At 48.3% G+C, this 20693-nt stretch overlaps 4 protein-coding genes across 6 annotated transcripts; 2 read left to right on the top strand and 2 right to left on the bottom strand.

Moving 5' to 3' along the window:
- Positions 1-1214: 1214 nt before the first annotated feature.
- Positions 1215-8396, bottom strand: LOC120683868 (mediator of RNA polymerase II transcription subunit 7a-like). Of its 3 annotated transcripts, none has more exons than XM_039965967.1 (7): positions 8083-8396; positions 3717-3825; positions 2915-3065; positions 2764-2833; positions 2397-2563; positions 2242-2315; positions 1215-1554 (listed from the first exon to the last, which is right to left on the bottom strand). In XM_039965967.1, exons 3-7 carry the CDS (start codon positions 3047-3049, stop codon positions 1485-1487), a joined length of 516 nt encoding a protein of 171 aa, XP_039821901.1. In that variant the 5' UTR covers positions 3050-3065; positions 3717-3825; positions 8083-8396; the 3' UTR covers positions 1215-1484. The 3 variants fall into 3 exon arrangements, with proteins under 3 accessions (XP_039821901.1, XP_039821902.1, XP_039821903.1); XM_039965968.1 differs by having other exon boundaries at positions 2915-3056; positions 8083-8345; XM_039965969.1 differs by lacking the exon at positions 3717-3825 and having other exon boundaries at positions 8083-8330.
- Positions 4970-5299, top strand: LOC120681401 (cold shock-induced protein TIR1-like). Its single transcript, XM_039962888.1, has one exon. The coding sequence runs from the start codon at positions 4970-4972 to the stop codon at positions 5297-5299; it is 330 nt and encodes a 109-aa protein (XP_039818822.1).
- On the top strand, positions 5309-5635 carry LOC120681400. The gene has a single exon (XM_039962887.1). The coding sequence runs from the start codon at positions 5309-5311 to the stop codon at positions 5633-5635; it is 327 nt and encodes a 108-aa protein (XP_039818821.1).
- Positions 8397-10217: 1821 nt separating the features above from the next.
- Positions 10218-11441, bottom strand: LOC120680646 (transcription repressor OFP13-like). The gene has a single exon (XM_039962150.1). It carries the CDS (start codon positions 11261-11263, stop codon positions 10493-10495), a length of 771 nt encoding a protein of 256 aa, XP_039818084.1. The 5' UTR covers positions 11264-11441; the 3' UTR covers positions 10218-10492.
- Positions 11442-20693: the final 9252 nt, after the last annotated feature.

Raw genomic sequence — 20693 nt, 5'->3', positions numbered from 1 at the left:
TTGTTTTTCCGACAATACAAATATACAACTGATATTGGTTCAACAGTAGATGAAAAGTACGTAGTACCTGTAATGAAGTGCGGTTGAGACGGCCGGCCAATGTTACAAATTTGATATTGGTGGTGCAACAATTTCTCAGGCCGGCCAGAGAGCCTGCCTAAGCAGCAGCCAGCCTAGTTGAGTGCGAAAAGTAGCCCAACGTCCACAAACATCCGGTCCGTCTATGCTACAATTTCACGACACAAATGGACTCGTTTAGCCCACATTGATCCTCCTCTTCCCTTTTTCATTCTATGCTTGATGGGCCGTTCAGTGGGCTTTCCGATTAGGCAGGCACACTAGATATGCACATAGTACCAAGACCCTAGACTGGTAAAATCCTAGCCGTCCCCTCGCCGCTTCGCTTTACCTCTTTCCCCAACCGCCAGCCACGCACCGGCGAAGCCATGGCGGACGGAGCTGCCGCCTGCAGCTGCGAGGTGGACCTCGGCAACCTCATGGCGTATGTTCCAATCTAGGTCCAAGATAAAACAAAAAAACGAGCCGGTCCAAAAAATTTCCGCTGAAACTGCCTACTCCAAAATGCAAGAGCTTGATTTCGATTCTCGAACGTCTTGTCACAAACGATGCTCGATTTTCACTTTTGCTGCAGTCTGCAAGCATCGGCCGACGGGATTCTGGTGCCAGTGTAGGACAGTGTCGCAATTTATTCACCGGCAACGATGACTCTACTAGTGCCGAGGCTAGAAAATATTTACCAAGCGCGATGGCTGTGGCTGCTCTAAGATGTTTAGATTAATTTCCAAGTCAGACTAATCTAACTTTTATCAGATTTATATAAAATATGTTAGTGTATTGTGCATATTATAGTGTAGTTTATGGTGGTTTTAACTAACCAATATGATAGTGTATATGTTGGTGTGTTTTTCAGTTAATGAAATTTGAATTAGGACATACTCCCTCCTATTTAAGCTATAGTTCAATCAAACTTCCCTATTTGATCAAATTCATAGAAAAAAACCATAAGCATTACGCAGCACGCACTCGATCCCGTCATGAGAGTCAGAACACACACACACACACACACTGGTTCTCGTAGAAACTAAGATAGGATTAATCTGTTATTATTCCATCCACTTGCTTCGGCATGCAACCACATAGCAACAAAGTAAAACAAACACAATTAAAGTACCAACATCAGCCAAACAATCCACTAAGACTACAAATTAATTCAACAATCTCCAACTGAGAAAAAGTACAGAACGTAAACATCACAGTTAAGCAAGTTAGCATTGACCATTAAAGCATGTACAAGATTCAGTGATCAAAGTTGAAAATACCAAAAGGCCCCAACAGATACCACAAACCAGAAATATCTCAACGCGTCTCTTGGTTTGCTCCGCAAGCTATTGAATCTAAGGATTATTTAGATCTCTTTAACTCAGAGCACTTAATTGTCTTGTAACAGCCAAATTGGCATCAGCCTAATTAGTTTGGCTTCCGTCTAAGACAAGCAGTGATTCGCCAAGCAGCTTTTGCGCTTCCTCTCTCCTCCTGTAGTAAGAAAATACTTGGGGTGGTCAAAAGACTACAATTATGTAGTCACAATCTACAATGAAACCAGAAGACTTGCAAGCAAGCGCTTAATTCTTAATTGTCATGTTGCCTGAGATGAAAGTTACTCATGAAAAATACTTTGTCAAAAGAGTAAACAATTGCGCAGTCACAGTCTACAATGAAACCAGAAGGCTTGCAAGCAAGTGCTTAATTGAAAGGTCACTCATGAAAATAAATAAAGTAAGCATATAGAATACTGTATAAAATGTGTATCCAAGTTAGCAAAATCAACTTTATAGAATACCATGTTTTATACAATTTCTTATAAAAGCTATCAGTTAACCATCTTCTTAATTACACTATACATTTCAAACTGAAGCAGCAAAAAAGTAGTTAAATGGTCGTTTTGATATTGCTACGGACAACTGTAGTTTGTGAATTAGGAAACGTGCCTGGACACAATCCTTTTCCAACTCTAATAATGAATATAGAAAACTTGAAAACATATACGAAAGCTTCAGTGTATAGTGGAGCACTGGGGGCAGGGGGGGGGGGGGGGGTGTTAACTAGTAATAATAAGAGGCATTTGGCGGAAAGCTCATAGGTCTATCCTTAAAATTTCAACAAACCATGTCCGATGAAAATCCTAACTTATGCAGCTGAGCTGAAGAATTAGTTACTCACTGTTTTATATCTTCAATTGCCTGCTTGCGACGCTGAATTTGGCTCTCAAGCATGTGAATCAATGTGGCCCTTGCCTAAAAGATATTGAACAATGTAATTACATTTTTGGGAATCGGAGAAAAATGCACCATATGGAACAGAAACTGAGGCTTTACCTGATGAGGCCGTAGGGAATTGAGCAGATGGTGTAAGTTCTGGAATATGACTGAAATATCTTCTACCCTGCGAGCATACTGAGATGGTCTCTCCACTAAAATATCTGCCAGCTCCAAAATATGCAATTGAAGCTCTCTGTTGAGGGTCCTTAGCTCCTTCTTGAAATCTAAATTTAACCAATTTTCCAAAGAGTTAGCTCATTAAAAGTTATCCAGTCCATAAAGTTGTAAGAGCAACTTATTTGGTATATAAAAATTTCAACTAGCATATGCTTATAAATATCTCTAACATTCAACAAATCAAAGATATTTGAGATACATATGCACATGCAGATAAACAGATCTATTTCTCAAGAACCAGACGCACCAATATTGGGGCCCTTTGGATAAAGCTGACGGATACCTTGACTCTCCAAGCTTGGCAACACCTCATTTATCTAGATACCATGGTCGCAAATCACGGAAAGTTTAGCACAATCAAAAACAGAGTAGCATGAAAAGTACAACAAGCAACATACTTCGCGCGTAACACCAAATACTTCATATTTTCCATCAATTGGCGGTGGAGGTTCTGGTGCAGATGAGGGATCCTGCTCGTAATCCTTGTAAAGTCGGTAAAATGGAGGAGGTGGAGGGTATGCTGATGTGGCCATTGCAATCCTGCTTATGCTACACAAAACCAGATACTAAATCAACATAATTTTCTAGCTTTTCCGTTCTAGTCTATTCGACCTCAATGGATGAAATGTAACCTTACGATGTGAATTTAAGAATTATCGGCACACTGAAAATTGGCTGCAGGACACCGTTCAAAGGTGGCTTTTGCTACAAAACCACTAAAAAAACTTGTCTTTGCCTATAGACACTCCAATTCTATGGTAACTTGCTGCTGGACACTACTACCGTCCTGGGCCATCCAGTAATCTGGATCAGCATCAATGCCGCCCGTCTGGGTGTTCCGACCGAGACCAGTGGCCACTTGTGAGTCCTTCCAAGCTCTGTACTTTTGTTTCAGAAAGTCAAATTTGTTGTTTATCTGTTTGTGCGAATATTGGGGGAAGTGCGGATAAATGTTGCGCCACCCTTCTCTAGTCAATCCGAACTGGTTCCAGTTGAACTTTTCCTTCTCCTGAATGGCGAGGGTCAATAGAAGTTTCACTTCATGTTCCTCCCAATGGGCATGATCCCTTGGCATCTGTGGGCACGTGTAATGGCTAATTTTTGTTTGGGTGCGTGCTGACAGTTTAGAGGTAAAAAGCAGAAAACATAACGGGAGTAGTAGAAGACGAAAAGAAAGGTACTTGACAACGGTAAACTTGCCTTGGTTTCTCGCTTCGCTCGTTTCACACGGAAGTTGTACTGAGTAGCTTCCGGCGGTGAGCAGGAAGCCGTAGACGAAGGTGCCAGTGTAGAAAACCTTAGAAGTCACCTTGTATACAAGGACAAAACAAGCTCAGTGAGATAATCAGAAGCAAAACCCATGATCCTCAATTATAAATAATAAAATGGTAATTGACTCGTCAGCACATAAGGACGCCAATAACCATTCTCAGGAAACAAGCTTAGTGAGATGATCATAAGTAATTTTTTTATGCCCAGCTGGAGTATGCAGCAAGTAGTTGGAAACACTAGAGCTTTACACACATGACAATGCACAAAACAGTAATCTATCAGGACATGTAACCTTTGATGAAACCAGTGGAGCTCTGTCACCAGGTATGCTAACATCTGATATGATAACTTGTTCAGGCAATGGTCCAGGACATGAAATGATTTAATTCCGCGTGATATACAGTACTGTAAATTGATAACGAAAAGAGTGCAAACTTCAAAAATAAAGGCAATCCAACACATTGCTTATGACAGGAGAAGCAGGATAACAAGAAAAGAAAACAGATCTGAAAGGGCGCAAGGAGATTACCTTTCGGAATGCATTAATATTCTAGTTTAGCTAACTACGTCGAAGCAAGAAAGATTCCTTCCCAAGGAGGCAGCGCGGATCTGAGCTCAAATGCAGCCGAAAATGGTGGATTTGTGCGGAAGTTTTTCCATGGCCCAAGGCGATCTGACTAGAGCATTCAGTCATAGATCAAAGAAAGAGAAGGAAAGGGATGAGAGAGAGAGAGAGAGCATGCGGTTCCACGAGTTGGCCGTCGATCTGTGCGAGTGGAGGGGAATGCACGGGGAGGGGGAGGGTGTCATGACCCAGGCTACCTGTGGTAATACAGTAGGCTGTATGTGTGTGTTTGGGTATGGGCCAAAGAGTTGTAAGCCCACCCGTGTAAACGACGGCGGGTGCTGTATAAACCTGGCCAACGGAGAACTGTGGAACAAGAAAGAAATAGAAGTCCGTTAGCCGAATCCCCTTCTGTTCTTCGTTCTTGTTCCTGTTCTTGCTGCTTTCCCCCTCGATTCCTTCCTCGATTCCTTGCTGGATCCTTATCTTCTAGTCCAGGATCGTGACAATTGGTAATCAGAGCCTTGTTCTTCAGAATCCCCCAAATTTCCCCCAAATTTTTCCCCAAATCGCGAGAGAATCCACCCAAATTTTTTCCCCCAAATCGAATCGAGCCATGGTGGAGATGGGTGATCTCTGCGCTTCGATGTCGAGGATGGAGGAGAATTTGCGGCGGATGAACGAGATCCTGGATCGCATGAATGGAGTCGCGCCGCCCCCGTCGTCAAGCACGGCATCACCATCCTCGACTCCGACCTCGGCGCCGCTCGCCGCACCGGCGTCCTCGACTCCGGCCTCGGCGCAGGTCGCCGCATCGGCATCCTCGACTCCGGCCTCGGCGCAGGTCGCCGCACCAGCGTCCTCGACTCCGACCTCGGCGCAGGTCGCCGCCAGCCCCTGCGCCCACCCCCGCCGCTCCTCCCGCGCAGGCACACGGGGCCCGTAGGTGCGTCTGATGTGCAGCTTCGGCAGCCGCATCCTGCCGCGCCCGGGGGACAGCCACCTATGCTACGTCGGCGGGGAGACCCGCGTCGTGTCCTTCCTGTGGGCCGTGGCCTCCTTCGCCACCCTCGTCGCCGCGCTCGCCAAGGTCGCCCCAGCCCTCTTCGCCCTGGAGCTGCCTCGCTCGTCGCTCAAGTACCTGGTGCCCCGGGACGACCTCGACTCACTCATCTCCGCCAGCCCCGACAACGACATCGCCGACGAGCTCGACCGCCTCCACTACGAGGCCGCCGCCGCCGCCGTCGCCAGGCTGCTCCGACTCATGCCAAGGGCGGATTGACCTCGAGCACAAAACCGTCCTGCTGCAAGTCGACATCGACCCCATCGATGCCCTCCCCATCCCAGAGTGCGCTCTCAGCAAGTGTTGTTGCAGTTTCCAGCAAGCTGCCCAACTCAGCCCTTGAGCAGAAGGTGTTCGATGAAATGGCGCCTCAGCAGAAGGTGTTGATGGGAGGTTTTCTTGACACCACAGACCATGACCTTGGCAGTGTGAGATCCACGCCAGGACTAGTTGCTCTGGGTGCAGAAGAAGAGGCCCCCACCGTCTTGCCTGCAGCGTCTTCGATGCAATGTCACAGCCATAGCATCACCTCGGCTTTGTACTCAGTTGTTTGCCCGCTTGGCATTCCCAAGGCTTCCACACTCGAGAGCAAGTCAATCAGGTACATCACCAGCTGTTATCTTCCTCACTCAATTGGTGTTGTTCTGGTTGGGGTCGCTACCAATGTCCCTGAGGACTACGAGCAAAGGCCACCATGGACACCACCCATGCAGGAAGCATTACTGTCAATGGTGTTTTGTTATTCAGTCAGTAAGTGCAAGATGAAGTTACTTAATGATGAAATCAGAAAAATTCTTGTGCTTAGCTACACAGATGGTGTGTGTGTCTGTTACAGCAGGAGTTTAAGCAACTATCTCAATGGGACAGGTTGTCGTGCAACGATGTTATGACCTGTTCTTTCAGAGTATTTGTTCTGCCACGCTTGATTGAGTCAAAGAATTATGCACTAATTGTTTGGCAAGGTAGTTTCCAGTTGCTGGTTGTGTGGTCTTCTCTCGTGGATTTTTTCTTTATCAGACAATCAATAGCCTTTTGCATGATACGACTGATGGATGTCTATTTGCTGTCCTACAATTACTACACCATTCAGAGAATCACAGAGGACCACATATCTGCAAATATAGGCAAGTTTGTTGTAACAAATGAATTCAGTGATGGGCATCAGAGGTTTGAGCCACTATCTATATGGGACGGTAATGGTTTCAGTCCTGAAAAATTTAGAGTGCAAGGAAATTATTTGATGATCAACAAGCTGCCATCAAGGAAACAAGGTGTTTTAGAAGACAGCAAGGCTGCAAAGAGCACAATGATTGAGCTACTATGGAGTCACAACAGACTTGGAGCTCGCAAGCTATTGGAATGTGGCAACAACCGCCCTGGGAAATACATTCAATCCCTCTCTTTGGTACTAGAAAAAACAGATTCTGTCTTGAGTAAAGCACTGCAATTGATGTTCTTATGTACATCACCTCAAATCAGAATGGTAGTTCTGCATTTTAATGCTGCAGAAACGGCTATGGATGAACTGCAACAGAGAAGCAACATCTTGGACACACAGCTTAAAAAGGAGTGACTATGCAGTTGCATGTGGTCTTAGTAGGCGTTCAGAACAAGTTGAGAGCTTATTGATCCACACAAAATTGAGAAATGCTTGCAGCTGGTTCCTTATTGGCCAGAATGAGATTGATAACACCAAATCGTGGAGAAAAGAAGTTTTCCATGTGCAAGACATACCACAGCTGCTTTTGAGGGCTAGATCAAAATGGATTTCATTTCAGTTTAGCAGTGCAATAATTCTCACAAAGCAGAAAAGGATTCAGTTCAGGGTAGAAGTGCTCCACATTGGGCAGAAGTGGAGTCAACTGCAATTCTCTGCTTCTGATGGCATAGTTCCTGGAGTTCCATGTGACAAGACTGCGTGTTCACTAGTGAGGCCTACCGAGGACAATGATGATATCTCACTACTGAAAGCATTTGCTAAGCTCCTGAATATTTTTGAGGAATCTTCTGATTGTAGCATCAGTCGCATCGCAGCCACAGGTGTGATCAAGTATTGTTGGGGCACAACTGAAGATGATAAGCAATCGGAGAAGCAATGTTCGTGTGCATACCAAATTATGCTGCCTTGGGATCCAGGTGGTGTAAAGTATAACTTCAAGAAATTCTTATCATCGGCTTGGGGGCAAGCCGATTTTCAAGGGAGGAGGAATGTCATGACCCAGGCTACCTGTGGTAATACAGTAGGCTGTATGTGTGTGTTTGGGTATGGGCCAAAGAGTTGTAAGCCCACCCGTGTAAACGACGGCGGGTGCTGTATAAACCTGGCCAGCGGAGAACTGTGGAACAACAAGAAAGAAATAGAAGTCCGTTAGCCGAATCCCCTTCTGTTCTTCGTTCTTGTTCCTGTTCTTGCTGCTTTCCCCCTCGATTCCTTCCTCGATTCCTTGCCGGATCCTTATCTTCTAGTCCAGGATCGTGACAGAGGGGCGGCGCAGGACGGCATCCCCAGGAGAGCAGGCGGCGCCAGCGACGGCGGAGAGAGAGAGAGCACCAATCCATTTTTTTCCAATCAATTTCCAACAAATATACATCACTCATCCAGATCCAAACACACCAATCCAGTTTTCACGTACAGATCTGAGGTAGAGAGACGAGTTGTGCCTCACCTTTCACGGCCTAGAGGAGTACTGATGCGGCGGCGGCGGCGCCTTGCTGCGGTCGGGCGAGCCTGGCGGAGGGGCGTCAGCCTACCCTGGCGGAGGGCCGTCGCCCGAGGCGGGAGGAGAGCCGCGCGCGGTCGGCGGCGCCCCGAAGCAGTCCCGCGGTCCGGCGTGCTCGGCCTCGGCGGCGGCGCGAGGGGCGACTGGTGCAGGAAACCCTACGCGCGCGCGAGCTAATGGAGAGGGAGAGGAAGAGGGAGAGAAGGGTGGTGTGCCACCGACGGATGGATGGTGTCGCGGGCTGATGCGCCTGTTACTTCAGCCGTGTTTGGTTTGTTGTGCTAATCTCTATGTATGTATGGAGTACTAAACGAAGTTTATTTGCAAAATTTTTTCAGGGATGGGTGTAATTTTTCGCGACGAATCTAATGACGGTAATTAATCCATGATTAGCTACAGTGATGCTAGGGTTGTGAAATTAATTTTGCAAACTGACTTCATTTAATACTAGTAATTATTAATTAAAGTTCCCTAGTACAATTTGTGCTAGGGAACCAAACTAGCCCTCAGCCCAGAAAGTGTCAGCCGAACAGCCCCTAAACCCTAGCCAAGCTGTGGCACTCGCTGCCTGTCTGTCACTGGTGCAGCTCCACTTGCACTCCTGGGCGATCCGTCGAAAGCTGGTGCTTGTTTGAGTGAGATGATGAGCTCCTGATGACTGTTCGGCTACGGCTAGGCTGTTGTTGTGGGTCGGGTCGGGTCGGGCAGGCCACAGACAAGCCAGCAAACAGTGGCTTCGATTGCGGCCTCTGCGCTCAGCTGCCTGCGCCCACATGCAAACAAATCTCAGCTTCCATGTGCTGCTGGGTGCCATTGCCAATGCAGTAGGATCTCGTACAAATCAACATCGCGCCACCCTACCGCTCTCATGTCTACTCTAGTGGCAATTTTGATTGGCGCAACGAGTGCCCCTGTTTTGCCCATCCAGTTGTGTAATGTTTCTGAACGACTACGCATACCACTCAGCACTAACCACTAAGTAACCAAACACCTGAACAAGAGCCAAGCAAACCTTCTGTTTTCTGTTTCGACAGACAGGAGATCATCGGCCTGCGTCCAGATTTGAGTACGTTAACGCCGTTTGCCCGTTTTGCAAATGTTTAATTGACTAGTAGATCGTAAATAAAACAGATATGCTGCCAGAGTTGATATAGAATTTATTTTAGGAGAAAGGCCTTGTTTAGATCCCAAAACGCAATGCAAATTTTTTGTAAATCGCTTGCATTGTGTACTAAATGTAGTCAAAAAATAAATCGCATTACACAAATTGACTGTAAATCGCGAGACGAATCTAATGAGCCTAATTATAGCATTATTAGACACTAAATTGCTACAGTAAACATACTCTAATGGTGGATTGATTAGGCTCATTAGATTCAAATATTGAAGATTACACGACGAAACGACCACACATGCTCTAATTATGACGTTTGAATGCTCTAATGAGTGAGATGATCTGTAATTAGTTTTGTGATTAGTCTACGTATAATACTTCAAATATTGAAGATTTCTTTCCAAAAACACAAAAATAAAAAATGCAGAATGATCTAAACACACCCTAATCTGAATTTGAATTGTTGTACTGCGGCACACTTCCCGGGAATCGTGGTGCAAGTGCAACTGTGCAGATCAGTTGTCGCCTAAGCTTTTCAGGTCTTACTTTTTTGCTTCCTCTGATCTAGCTGTGCCATTTCACACTTGCACAGCACAGTGGGTATATATTTCCCATCTTACAGCCCTTTTCGACGAGATGCTGCAGTGAATATTGGTCTGTTCAGGCGGTAAAAAATAACTGAAAGTAAAGAAGAACACAGGCGCTAGCATTCGTAAACGACGAAACGCCCACACATTCAAACGTCGTCAGTGCTTGCTTGTTCGTGTGTTGGCTGTACATGAAACCAGCTTGGCAGCGTCAGGAAATGATGGTCAGATATATATATAGTACTCCAACCGACTGGTACCACGACTGCCTCACGCTTTCAAGGACGGCGACGCCAACAAACAGAAAAGGGGTCCTAGCCTGCGAGAGCCATGCCATGCGTCTCCCCGATCACGATGTGTTGAAGCAACATTCAGAACGATGGGCAACGACCAGCCACATGATCAGAGATTCTCGGATTGTATCAACATCGACAAGGGCGACCACAGCTGAAACTAAGCTCTCTCTCAACCGCTACCAATACACACACAATCATACAATACAGCAGCAGTCAACAGCTACATCTGCACTACCACCACGCAGGGCAGGACAGGACCGCAGGACCAATCAAACTCGCAAGACTGATATCAATTAACAAGCACCATTAATTTGGTGCTGTCATGGCACAAACCAAATCAGTTGCATACACGCATTGGTCTACCCAGATCGAGCAGTTTGCCTTTCTTTGCAGGCTGATGAATACGACTCTGCAGTCCGCAGCCTGAAGCCGGAGGAGCAGGCAGGGGAGGGAGCCGAGGACGAGGAGGAGGCGAGCGCCACGAGCAGGTCCACGAAGGCGCCCACGATGAGGCCGTGCGTCTTCTTGCCGTTGGCCCTGAGGTACCAGCCCAGCATCTCCTCCAGCCAGACCCAGTCGCTGACGCCGTGGCTCAGCACCATCTCCTCCATGGACCGCCGGAAGTCGCCGTACGGGTCGGCGGACTCGATGGCCAGCACCGTGGCCCCGTCGAACGCCGCCGCCCCCCGTTGCTTCTTCACGATGGAGCTCGTGGACTCGGGCTCGAAGAAGAGCCTGCTGTTGGACCGGAGGCCGTGGATGATGAGCTCGTCCGCGTCCGAGACGGCGGCTGGTTTCACCGGCTCCGGCGCCGTGGAGAGGAGGGTCGCGGAGGAGTCGGAGAGGCTGGAGTAGCTACTGCAGTCGGCGGCGGCCGGGTACGGGTAATCGAGGGCGTAGGCCGGGTTCAGGGTCGTCTTGTACTCCTCCTCGTGCTTGTTGCTGTCCTGGCGCATGGACACCATCCCCGGGCTGTCGCGCCGGAAGGAGAGCGTCTTTGCCTGCGTGCAAGACGGCCACTGCCACGACGCCGCCGTGCTGAAGGAGGCGGCGGACATGGAGGTGGAAGAGGAAATTGTCGTCTCGCTGGTGTTGAAGAAGAGGGAGGTGAGCGCGAGCTTCTTGACCATCGTGAGAGTGTGAAGACGAGGCGGAGAGGAAGCTGAGGCGAGGGCGTGAGAGTGTGAAGACGATCGCGACGAGGTGGCGGCTGGTGTCGAGGGGGCAGGGAGTGACTGAGGTGTTCTTAAAGAGAAGAGGTGGGCGAAAGGGAAGGTGCGAGGGAAGATGGGTTTGGCGGTGCGTGCGTGTGACATGATGCATTCTTGCTTGTGTGCGTTGGGTTGGGAGTCGAGTCTACGCTGCTTGCATTGTCTGGGCCCTTCCCTTTCCTGGCCTGGCCTCATCTCATATTTCTTTTCTTTTTTTTTGAATAAATGCCTCATCTCATGTTTGACCCGGCAGGTTAAGCATCAATCCAAAGAATCTGTGATGAATACTATGTTGTAGTACAGTCTTATTAGGGCAAATAAAGCGCGGATGCAGACTGCTCCGTACATGATTACGCTGTTGCATTTGCAAGTACAGGCTATACATGTTGACCATGAATATTATCCAGTATCGATTTTTAGGAGAAAGATCGATTAGAATTGTTCAGTGAAGTAGCATCCTGATAGGGTGCGTGTCCTGTAGGTGGCAGGCATGGGCGAACTGATCAAACGTTGCAGATGATGATTGGTTGAAGATCTTGGTCAACTTTGTGACACCACACCATTTCTCTCCAAGGTAATCGAATAAATATTCTTTGCATCAAATAATCCTCGCAAATCAGTTCCTTCCTCTGTTTTCAGCCATCCTTATCAGATAGATATTCAGATGTGCTACATATATACCATTCAAGGGAGGGTGGAAGCAAAACTATTGTTTGCAGTAGTTCTTTATCTGTTTTAAAGACCAGTTGTGCTGCTTTTTCTTAAACTTTGTAATAAGTGGCTGTATATGTTTACGGATGTAGAGGCCGGATTGGTAATCATTTTTCTAAAAATATATACTATTAGCATTTCAGAGACCAACTGCCTACGCCTTAATTTAGTGTAGTCGGTTGTTCTCTACCAACAGTACAGGGAGAAAGAGCAACGTCGTTTCCCCCAACGCCTCAGATCCTGCAGGACACGCTTGCAGCGCCAGCCTGAGGATCACGCATCTACATTTTTTTAGTCTTCTCGTGCGTGCGCGTCGACAAGAAGAGATACGTCCAGAAACTCGCGCGACGACGGTGACTAGAAGGCGACGGTGCATGCCCAACTTGGCTGCCAATGGGTCGCTGGAAGCCCCTCCATGATTGTACACGAACAGTAGGGTGGTTGCTGGTGTCTGAGAAAGATGAGATGGATGCGCATCGCATAGAGAGAGAGAGAGAGAGAGAGAGAGAGAGAGAGAGAGAGAGAGAGAGAGAGAGAGAGAGAGAGATGGCGAGGAACATGCAACTATGCAAGGGTGCTCGTTCCTCAGAAACTGTACTTAATTTTGCTTGGCTGCCTCTTCAGAGAATTATATGGATGGATGGCGGGATTGCACTTGCAGAGAGGTGTGTGCGACCGCGACCTCACCTTTTTCTCATGATCGTAGTCCATCTGTCATGTCGTCTCAAGCTCTAGCTTGCCTAACCTGCAGGTCAAGATGATTTCTTCTCCAATCCTTCCACTGGCACAGACAAAATGTGTTGGGTTATTACTGACCCAGATGTCACTTCAGTTAAGCATAATTAGCCAAAGAGATAATAACTGTAGGGCCTGAACTACTGTCCTTAAGATCCAAGGCCAAGGGCGTGGATTCATTATCCGAGATTCCAAAGTCTGCACTTTTCTTATCTCCTTTTGAGCAAGACAGTTTTCCAATCTGATATGAGGATGATAAAGTAAGGAGTGATGGTTCATCTGAGGTTTGAGTACCGAGAAGAATGGCAAAACCTAGATGCAAACATATGATCAATTAGACGAGAAATAAATGCCCTCTTGATGTTTCAGTTTTTCTTTGCAGCTATGGTGGCGACCACTTGTTGAAGAAAATTCCATGTGTACCGCCAACTTGCTATTTCTTCTAGGACAGAAATGTTGCACTGCTGGCAGTACTATGCAAGTTTCCTCAATGTACAGTTAAAAAAACAGACTAGTGGCGACAGAAATTTCGTAGCATTTGTGAAAATCTGGCCAACCCAGAGACCAAATTTTATCTCACCTCTATAAGGTTTTTTTTTCCAATTCTTTCTTCTTCTTCTTTTGAAAAGTATCCAATTCTTTCTTCAGTGGTTGCCTATCCTCACCCGTCCGTCATTCACGTCTCTGTATCAGATATGCCATGCAGGTCCACGCAAGCACAGGACCGGTCCATCTGAATTCTGAACCAAGAAACTTGCATTGTGACCCATTATCAATGTGATACTCCCCCAACATCCTTCTAGTCAGTAGGTGACTGGAATGTACTAGTTAGTCATCCTCGAGTACTTTGATCTGCAAGGATCAAATTTGATCTCATGTCTTCCCCAACATTCTACCACTGATGCAGCATAGACTCATGCATGCCCGTCAGAAAATCACACCGTTCAGCGAGGCAGCGAGATTGTCCTTACTACTCATGCCGTGATAAGGCAGCGAAATCTTCTCCAGGATCTTATACAGAAGAAGAGCTGAAAATAATTGACGCTTGCACTGCACAACATGAAGTTGGCGACAAGAGGAGACCGCGGAGTTGTCCTGAATGTGACGCATCGACTAATCTAACAGAGCCTCCATGCCTGAGCATGCTCAGGAGCTTATATCATCCATCAGTTTTACCCGGATGTTGTTATCTTGGGCAACACCCAGTTATCGCCTCTCGAATCTTTGTAGTTGCATTGAATTACTGCCAGATATCGACGTTGTACTATGGTCGGCGGCAGCCTGATGCCATTGCCTACCTGTATTACCGCAGGATGCTGCAGCCTGCAGAGGGCAAGCCAAGGTGACTGTAGGTGAAAGCCTGCATGGAGTACTGTTTGCAACAGTATTGGTGACAGTAAGATCATAGCAAGAACGCATCTCAGACGCTTTTTGTTTTGTTTTTCAATTTTTGAGGGGAGCAGGTCTCGCATTCTGATGCAGTGAAGCACCTTTCCGTCGCATAATCAACACTCTAATGCTGCAGGAGACACAGTGTATGGCCAGCTTCCTCAGGCATACTGTATGCTTCACGTTTGTTTTACAGTGACATGGAGTAAAATTGGAGACCTATTTGTTTGAAGGAAAATTTGTCTATGAGACACCGTGAAAATATGATTTTGTGCATAACACATTCTCAAAGTTGATATTATCTTCAACACACCGCTAAAACACAATTTGGTCTACAACACACCCCACGGAATAAACTAATCATTAACAGCTAAGAGGTTGGATAAAAAGGCTAATTTACCCTTTTGCCAAGACCCACCGTACCTCTCATTTCTCCCTCTCTTCTCTTCCATCTTCCCCCTCGGCCGACCACTCTCTTTGTGACGCCTCTCCAGCTCTCCCCTTCCATTTCCTTTCTCTCAAGCGAGTTGTTCTATCTGCACAGCGGAGACTCACCCTCGTCGGCGGCGCGGAGGAAATTAGCCTGCCTCAGCTCCTGTTAACACTGCATTGCTAATTGAGCCGCTCGCCCGCTCCCCCTTTCGATCGATGCGGGCGGAGGCCGGAGGGGTTGCAGACTCGCGGACTAGCGTGCGACGATGGCCGGCGCGGTCGCGGGCTCCGCACGAGCGCTCGCTCGACGGGCAGCGCGGGTGCGGCCTCCGCGCGCCGACGGGCAGCGCGGTCGCGGGCTCCGCACGGGCGCTCGATCGATGGGCGGCGCGGTTGCGGCCTCCGTGCGACGACGGGCAGCGCGGTCGCGGGCCTCGGAGCGACGGGCAGCGCGGTCGCGGGCCTCGGCGCGACGGGCAGCGCGGTCCCGACCTCCACGCGGACGCGCGATGGGTAGCACGGTCGCGGGCTCCGCACGACGGGTGGCGCGGTCGCTGCCTTCCCGCGACGGGCGGCGCGGTAGCGGGATCCTCCACGGGCGGAGGGTGGCTTCGCGGCGTCCATCGCAATGCTGCAGCAGAGGATGGAGGAGGAGGAGGCCGAGTCCGACGGCCCCGGCGCGCCATGGATCAGGATGTGCTAGTTCCGGTGCGCGCGCGCCGCCGTGGAGGCCGTGCGGGAGGAGGTGGAGCACGCCGCCGCGGCGGGCCGCAAGAGCGAGGGCGGCGTCGTCAAGGACAAGGTGGAGGAGCTCAAGGCGTGGCTGGACCGGGGCCGCTCCAGGGGCTCCACGGAGGGCGCGACGCGGACCGGCGGCGAGGGGCCATGGTGGGGCACGAGCCGGCGGTGGAGCGGGGCCATGGTGGAGGCGGCGATGGGCCGCGGCGGGGCGTGGGTCGGCGGCGGCTTGGGGCGGAGGCGGCTCGAACCGGCGGCGAGGGGCCATGGTGAGGAGCAGGCTGGTGGCGGCGCGGACGGCGTCGAGGGCAGCGGCGGGACACGAGGAGGAGGCAGCGCAGGGCCTAGGCGGAGGCGGCTCGGACCGGCGGCGAGGTTCCTTGGCGAGGAGCGTGCTGGTGGCGGCGTGGACGGCGTCGAGGGCCACGGCGGGACACGAGGAGGAGGCGGCGCAAGGCCTAGGCGGAGGTGGCTCGGACCGGCGGCGACGAGGGTGGAGGTGCAGCAGTGATAGAAGTTTTTTTAAAAAAAGGCAGCGATGAAGTGAAGAAGAGGCCCTCAAGTGAGGGCAAAATGGTCCTTTTACCCAACCTCTCAACTGCAAATAATTAGTTTATTTCACGCAATGTGTTGTAGACCAAGTTGCACTTTGGTGATGTGGTGGAGACAAAATCGACTTTGATGGTGTGTTCCGCACAAAACTACATTTTGACGGTGTGCTACCGACAAATTTCCCTTGTTTGAATGCATTCGCTGCCTGCAATATGTCAGATCATCCTTTTGATGCACCAATTTAAGTTGTCAGTATGAAACTATTGACACAATTCTGGTCAACACACGAAAGCTCTAGCACGCGCGGATTGCAAATAATTCTCACCAGCGAGGTCTTGCGCGGACCGGTCAGACCGGTTCTTCAGACCGGTCAGACCACTTGAGGCAAAGACGCTGCGAAAACCTAAAACCACGAGCTCGGGAGGGACCCCGTCGGAGCTCGCAGATTTAGGGTTGTCCTGGAGTCGGCAGGCCACCCAGAACGCCCTCGAACGCCGTAGAGACGAGCGAAGAACAGCAAGAGATTGGAAAAGCTAGGGTTTGGAGATAAAAAGTAAAGGATAAATGTGTTGATTCGATTGGGGTTACCTCAATCGGCCGTGACCCTTCATCTATATATATAGCGTGGGGAGGTCTGTACCCATTAGGAGTCGTAACCCTAACAAATCCCGTGTCAAAATACAACTCCTAACTCGGATTGGCTGTTTCGGACCGGTCTGACCGATCTCTGGACCGGTCCGGGGTGCAAGTCTTCCGGGATGCATAACTCCCTCATCCGGACTCCGAATTGGACGATCTATATATGCATTTCGATCGTCTCGACGAGATCTACGCAATGGTGCAGTCCAATTGGCATTTTTGACAATGTTACCCAGACCGGTCTGACCAGTTTATTGGACCGGTCTGACTGGTTCGCCCAGATTGTCCAGCAAACTCGGTATTTGCCAATTTTGAATGTCAACAGAAACAAGGAAGGATGGGAATTTAGTTTAGAAATGTTTAAAGGAAATGTTTTGTTTGTGTTGCCTTTAGGAAAGATGTCTGCAATAAATCGTGAAAGAGAAAGATGTGCTGTTGCAGTGTCCGTAGGCCTCTTGCTAACAATAAGAGATCCACATCCACTGCTGTGAAACATGCAGAGAAGCCAGGGGTAGGAAAAGAGGGTGTTGACAGTCAAAATTGGCACCAACCGGTCTGACCGAGCGGTCTGACCAGTTTAGGCACTGTGGCCTGTCCGGCAGGCACCGACCGGTCTGATCGGTAGGTACGACCGGTCTGACCGGTCCAGGTGGAGTCCGAGTACAACTAGGGATTTTAATAGATCTAGATCTGTAATAGGGATTCCTTGCGGGATAAGTCCACCCCACCCTATAAATATAAATGGTCACGGCCGATTGAGGATATACAATCGAACAAAATCAATACAAACTCTACTTTTTATCTTCTTCTCCAAACCCTAGCTTTTCCAACCCCATCTGCTGTTCTTCCTTCGTCTCCGCGACGTTTGAAGGCGTTCTAGGTGGCCTGCCGATCCTAGAACAACCCTACGTGCGCCTACCCTGACGGGGTCCCTCCCGGGTTCGCGTTCGTCGGCCGTCGCCGACTCTCACCGGCGACCGGTCTGACCGCTCTACGCAGAGAGAGCTGCATCGAGCTCTTTCTCGCGCCGCACGATCTAGTGCGTTCGTGCGTTGACCGAGATTTGCGTCAACAGAGGGACTCCCAAAGTACTGTGTGTCGATGTGTTCCCTTTTGCCAGATCAATGATGAAGCTTTCCTGTTTACTAAATCACGACTGGTTTTTAAGTGGGGGCAAATGCAAATGATGGATGCAATAATGCGAAACATGTCTGATGTGTCCACTGTATATACTATTCCTCGCCTGCTATCCACTGCATGGACACGACAGCTACACAGAGAAATTTTGGGGAAATAAAAAGTACAGGGCATCAAATCTTGCCTCTGAATCTCAAATGCATGCCCTTGTTGTTGCTGACGGCTACTGGCGACTTGTTTTGTAGCCATAGGAATATAAGGATGGATGCATCTGTGCTTTTATTCATTTGCTGGGCTCAATCCAAAGTGGATTGTGGATTGGTCACAAGATTCAAGTTTGGGGGCATGATGATTCGTGGAATGATGAACGAACTCAGAGACAGAGAGAATGGTAGAGGAATTTGCCGATATGTGGAGCAAAAAAAATTATTCCGTATCTGAGACAGAGCGCGCACAACAAAGGCAAATGTTTTTCTAGTGATTGCCGCGCGCGTGACGGCCTCTCTCTGAGAGCATGGGTAATAATAGAGCCAAGTATTTGACTATAAACCAAGTAACAAGAACCAAATTATACTATCCTCATATAGATCTTTATTGGGACCCACTATTACCTATGCATCTGTGCCCAGCTTAGTGCTTAACTAGGAGCCAAGCTATCTTCTCTCTCCTTCTGAGTACTGCTCATTCCTCAATTTCCCCCTTGATGAGTGCATTGTCAACACACCACCTGTAACCAGAAAAGAGATAAAAATAAAAAGTGGCAAGAAAAAGTGAAGAGCTCAAGCAAGTGACAAAAAGATCAGAAAGGCGAGAACAGTCACTTACTCAAGCAAAGATCGATTCTCTAAGACAAAGGCAACGGCTCGACGCAATCGATCAAAAGCCAAAACATGACTCCTCATAGACAGAGGTGAAGCTCGACGCAGTCATGCAAGAAGCAGAGGAAAAATGAGGAAACCAGGAGCCAAACAAAACAGAAACTCCCCCTGAAATGCATTTCCCCCTCACAAGTGCAACTCTCACCGCATATATGCACTCTCAAAGCCCTGTGCGCAACAAGTTTTTTAAAAATCAAACAGGTCTCCCCCTTGTTCGATCACTTCTACCAAAAATTCTCCCCCTTGTTGGCACATGCACACATCAAGCCTAAAATATGCCTAAAGCTCCCCCTGAAATCATGCTATGCAATGAATATCGTGCAGAGGGTGTAAGTGAAATACTCAGGCATACACAGATATAATCAACTAGTGACAGGCATGTGTGCTTCATAAACAGTAACTGAATCTAACTCAACAGGGTATATCTATCAAGTCTAGAGTTAGTAAGTTCTGTTCAGCAGAAATAAAAGCATCACCCATGATCTAGCAACAGCAAGTAGGAGAAAGAAAGCAGTGCTGACCAAACTCATACAAGGTGATCCAAAGCAGCCAAAATGATTTATCATGAAACAGTTCTGCATTTCAAAACTTGCATTTTAACAAAGATTTAACAGGTTATATCAAGCAAGTGATTCTGCCAGGGGTTGAAAGCTTGTCATGCTTTACTTAGCAGCGAGGCCAAGCCTATGCCAAAGGCAGTCAGAAGCTTAAGGCACTCACTTCAGTCATGCATAGCCTTGCCCGGGTTCTCACTAGTGCTATGTGAGCCGTCCCGAAAGCTCGATCAGTGCGACAAGCAATCCCACCTGAATCTTTTCATTCCATTTCAGACATATATTAAACAAATTTATCAATTTTCAACTCATGTCCAATATTAAGAGTCACACTAGCATGAATAAGATAGCAAAGCATATCAATACATCCTAACATGCTAGTAGCCAAAACAGGGTGATCATGTTTCCAGATTTTCAAATCAAAATAGCTTAACTCAGATGATATGACATAAACTGAGGAGCAAGCTATACATGATCAAGTTTAAAAAACTACACTAGTAAGCACTAGAGGATCATAACAGTGTATACAAGAATGCCAGTGCAGTGAAGCAATGCCAGAATGCAGAAATGTACAATGCATATGCACAATGCAACTACCAAACCTAGAAAACGAAGAGAAGGACAAATAAAACCTACAAATCTAACCAAAGAAAAGTCAGCGATCAAAAGGGGTAACAAACCCCAAGCTCCCCTCGCAAGCGAGCAAAGGTGTCCTGCTCAAGTGGTTTGGTGAGGATATTTGCAGTTTGCCTCTCTGAAGGGACATGGATCAATTCTATGTGGTCTCTCTCATGGTTATCTCGCAGGAAATGGAACCGGATATCTATTTGTTGGGTTCTGGAGTGTAGGACATGATTCTTTGCAATGCTAATAGCTGACATGTTGTCTACAAAGATGGGAACCCTACCGAAACTCAAACCATAATCCTGCAAGGTTTGTTTCATCCAAAGGATCTGGGAGCAGCAGCTAGCAGCGGCAACATACTCAGCTTCTGTGGAAGAAAGCGCTACGCTAGCCTGCTTGCGAGAGGACCAAGACACCAAAGATGTACCGAGAAATTGACAAATGCCGGATGTCGACTTGCGATCCAACCGACACCCACCGAAATCGGCATCAGAAAAGCCCACCAAAACCAGAGAAGAATCTGCAGAATACCAAAGACCAAATTCAGGGGTGAATTTCAGATACCTGAAGATGCGTTTCACCACCTGCCTGTGGGAGGTGCGCGGCGAAGCCTGATACCGCGCGCAGAGGCCGGCGCCGAACTGAATGTCCGGCCGAGTCGCCGTCAGGTACAGGAGGGAGCCGATCATGCTCCTGTACTCCTTTTGGTCCACCGCCTCGCCGTCCAAGTCCTCATCAAGCGCCATCGAAGTGCTGATCGGAGTCGGCTCAGGAGACAAGTCACTCATGTCGAACTTCCGCAGCAAGTCCCTGGTGTACTTGGTTTGATGGACGAACGTGCCCTGGGAAGTTTGCTTGATCTACAGCCCGAGGAAGAACTGTAGCTCACCCATCATGCTCATCTCAAACTCCCTGGACATCTGCTCAGAAAACTGAGAGACAAGAGCGTGAGAAGAGCCA

The sequence above is a fragment of the Panicum virgatum genome, chromosome 7N, assembly GCF_016808335.1.
Source record: "Panicum virgatum strain AP13 chromosome 7N, P.virgatum_v5, whole genome shotgun sequence".
Lineage (NCBI taxonomy): Eukaryota > Viridiplantae > Streptophyta > Magnoliopsida > Poales > Poaceae > Panicum > Panicum virgatum.
This window is presented reverse-complemented; position numbering and strand designations above follow the sequence as displayed.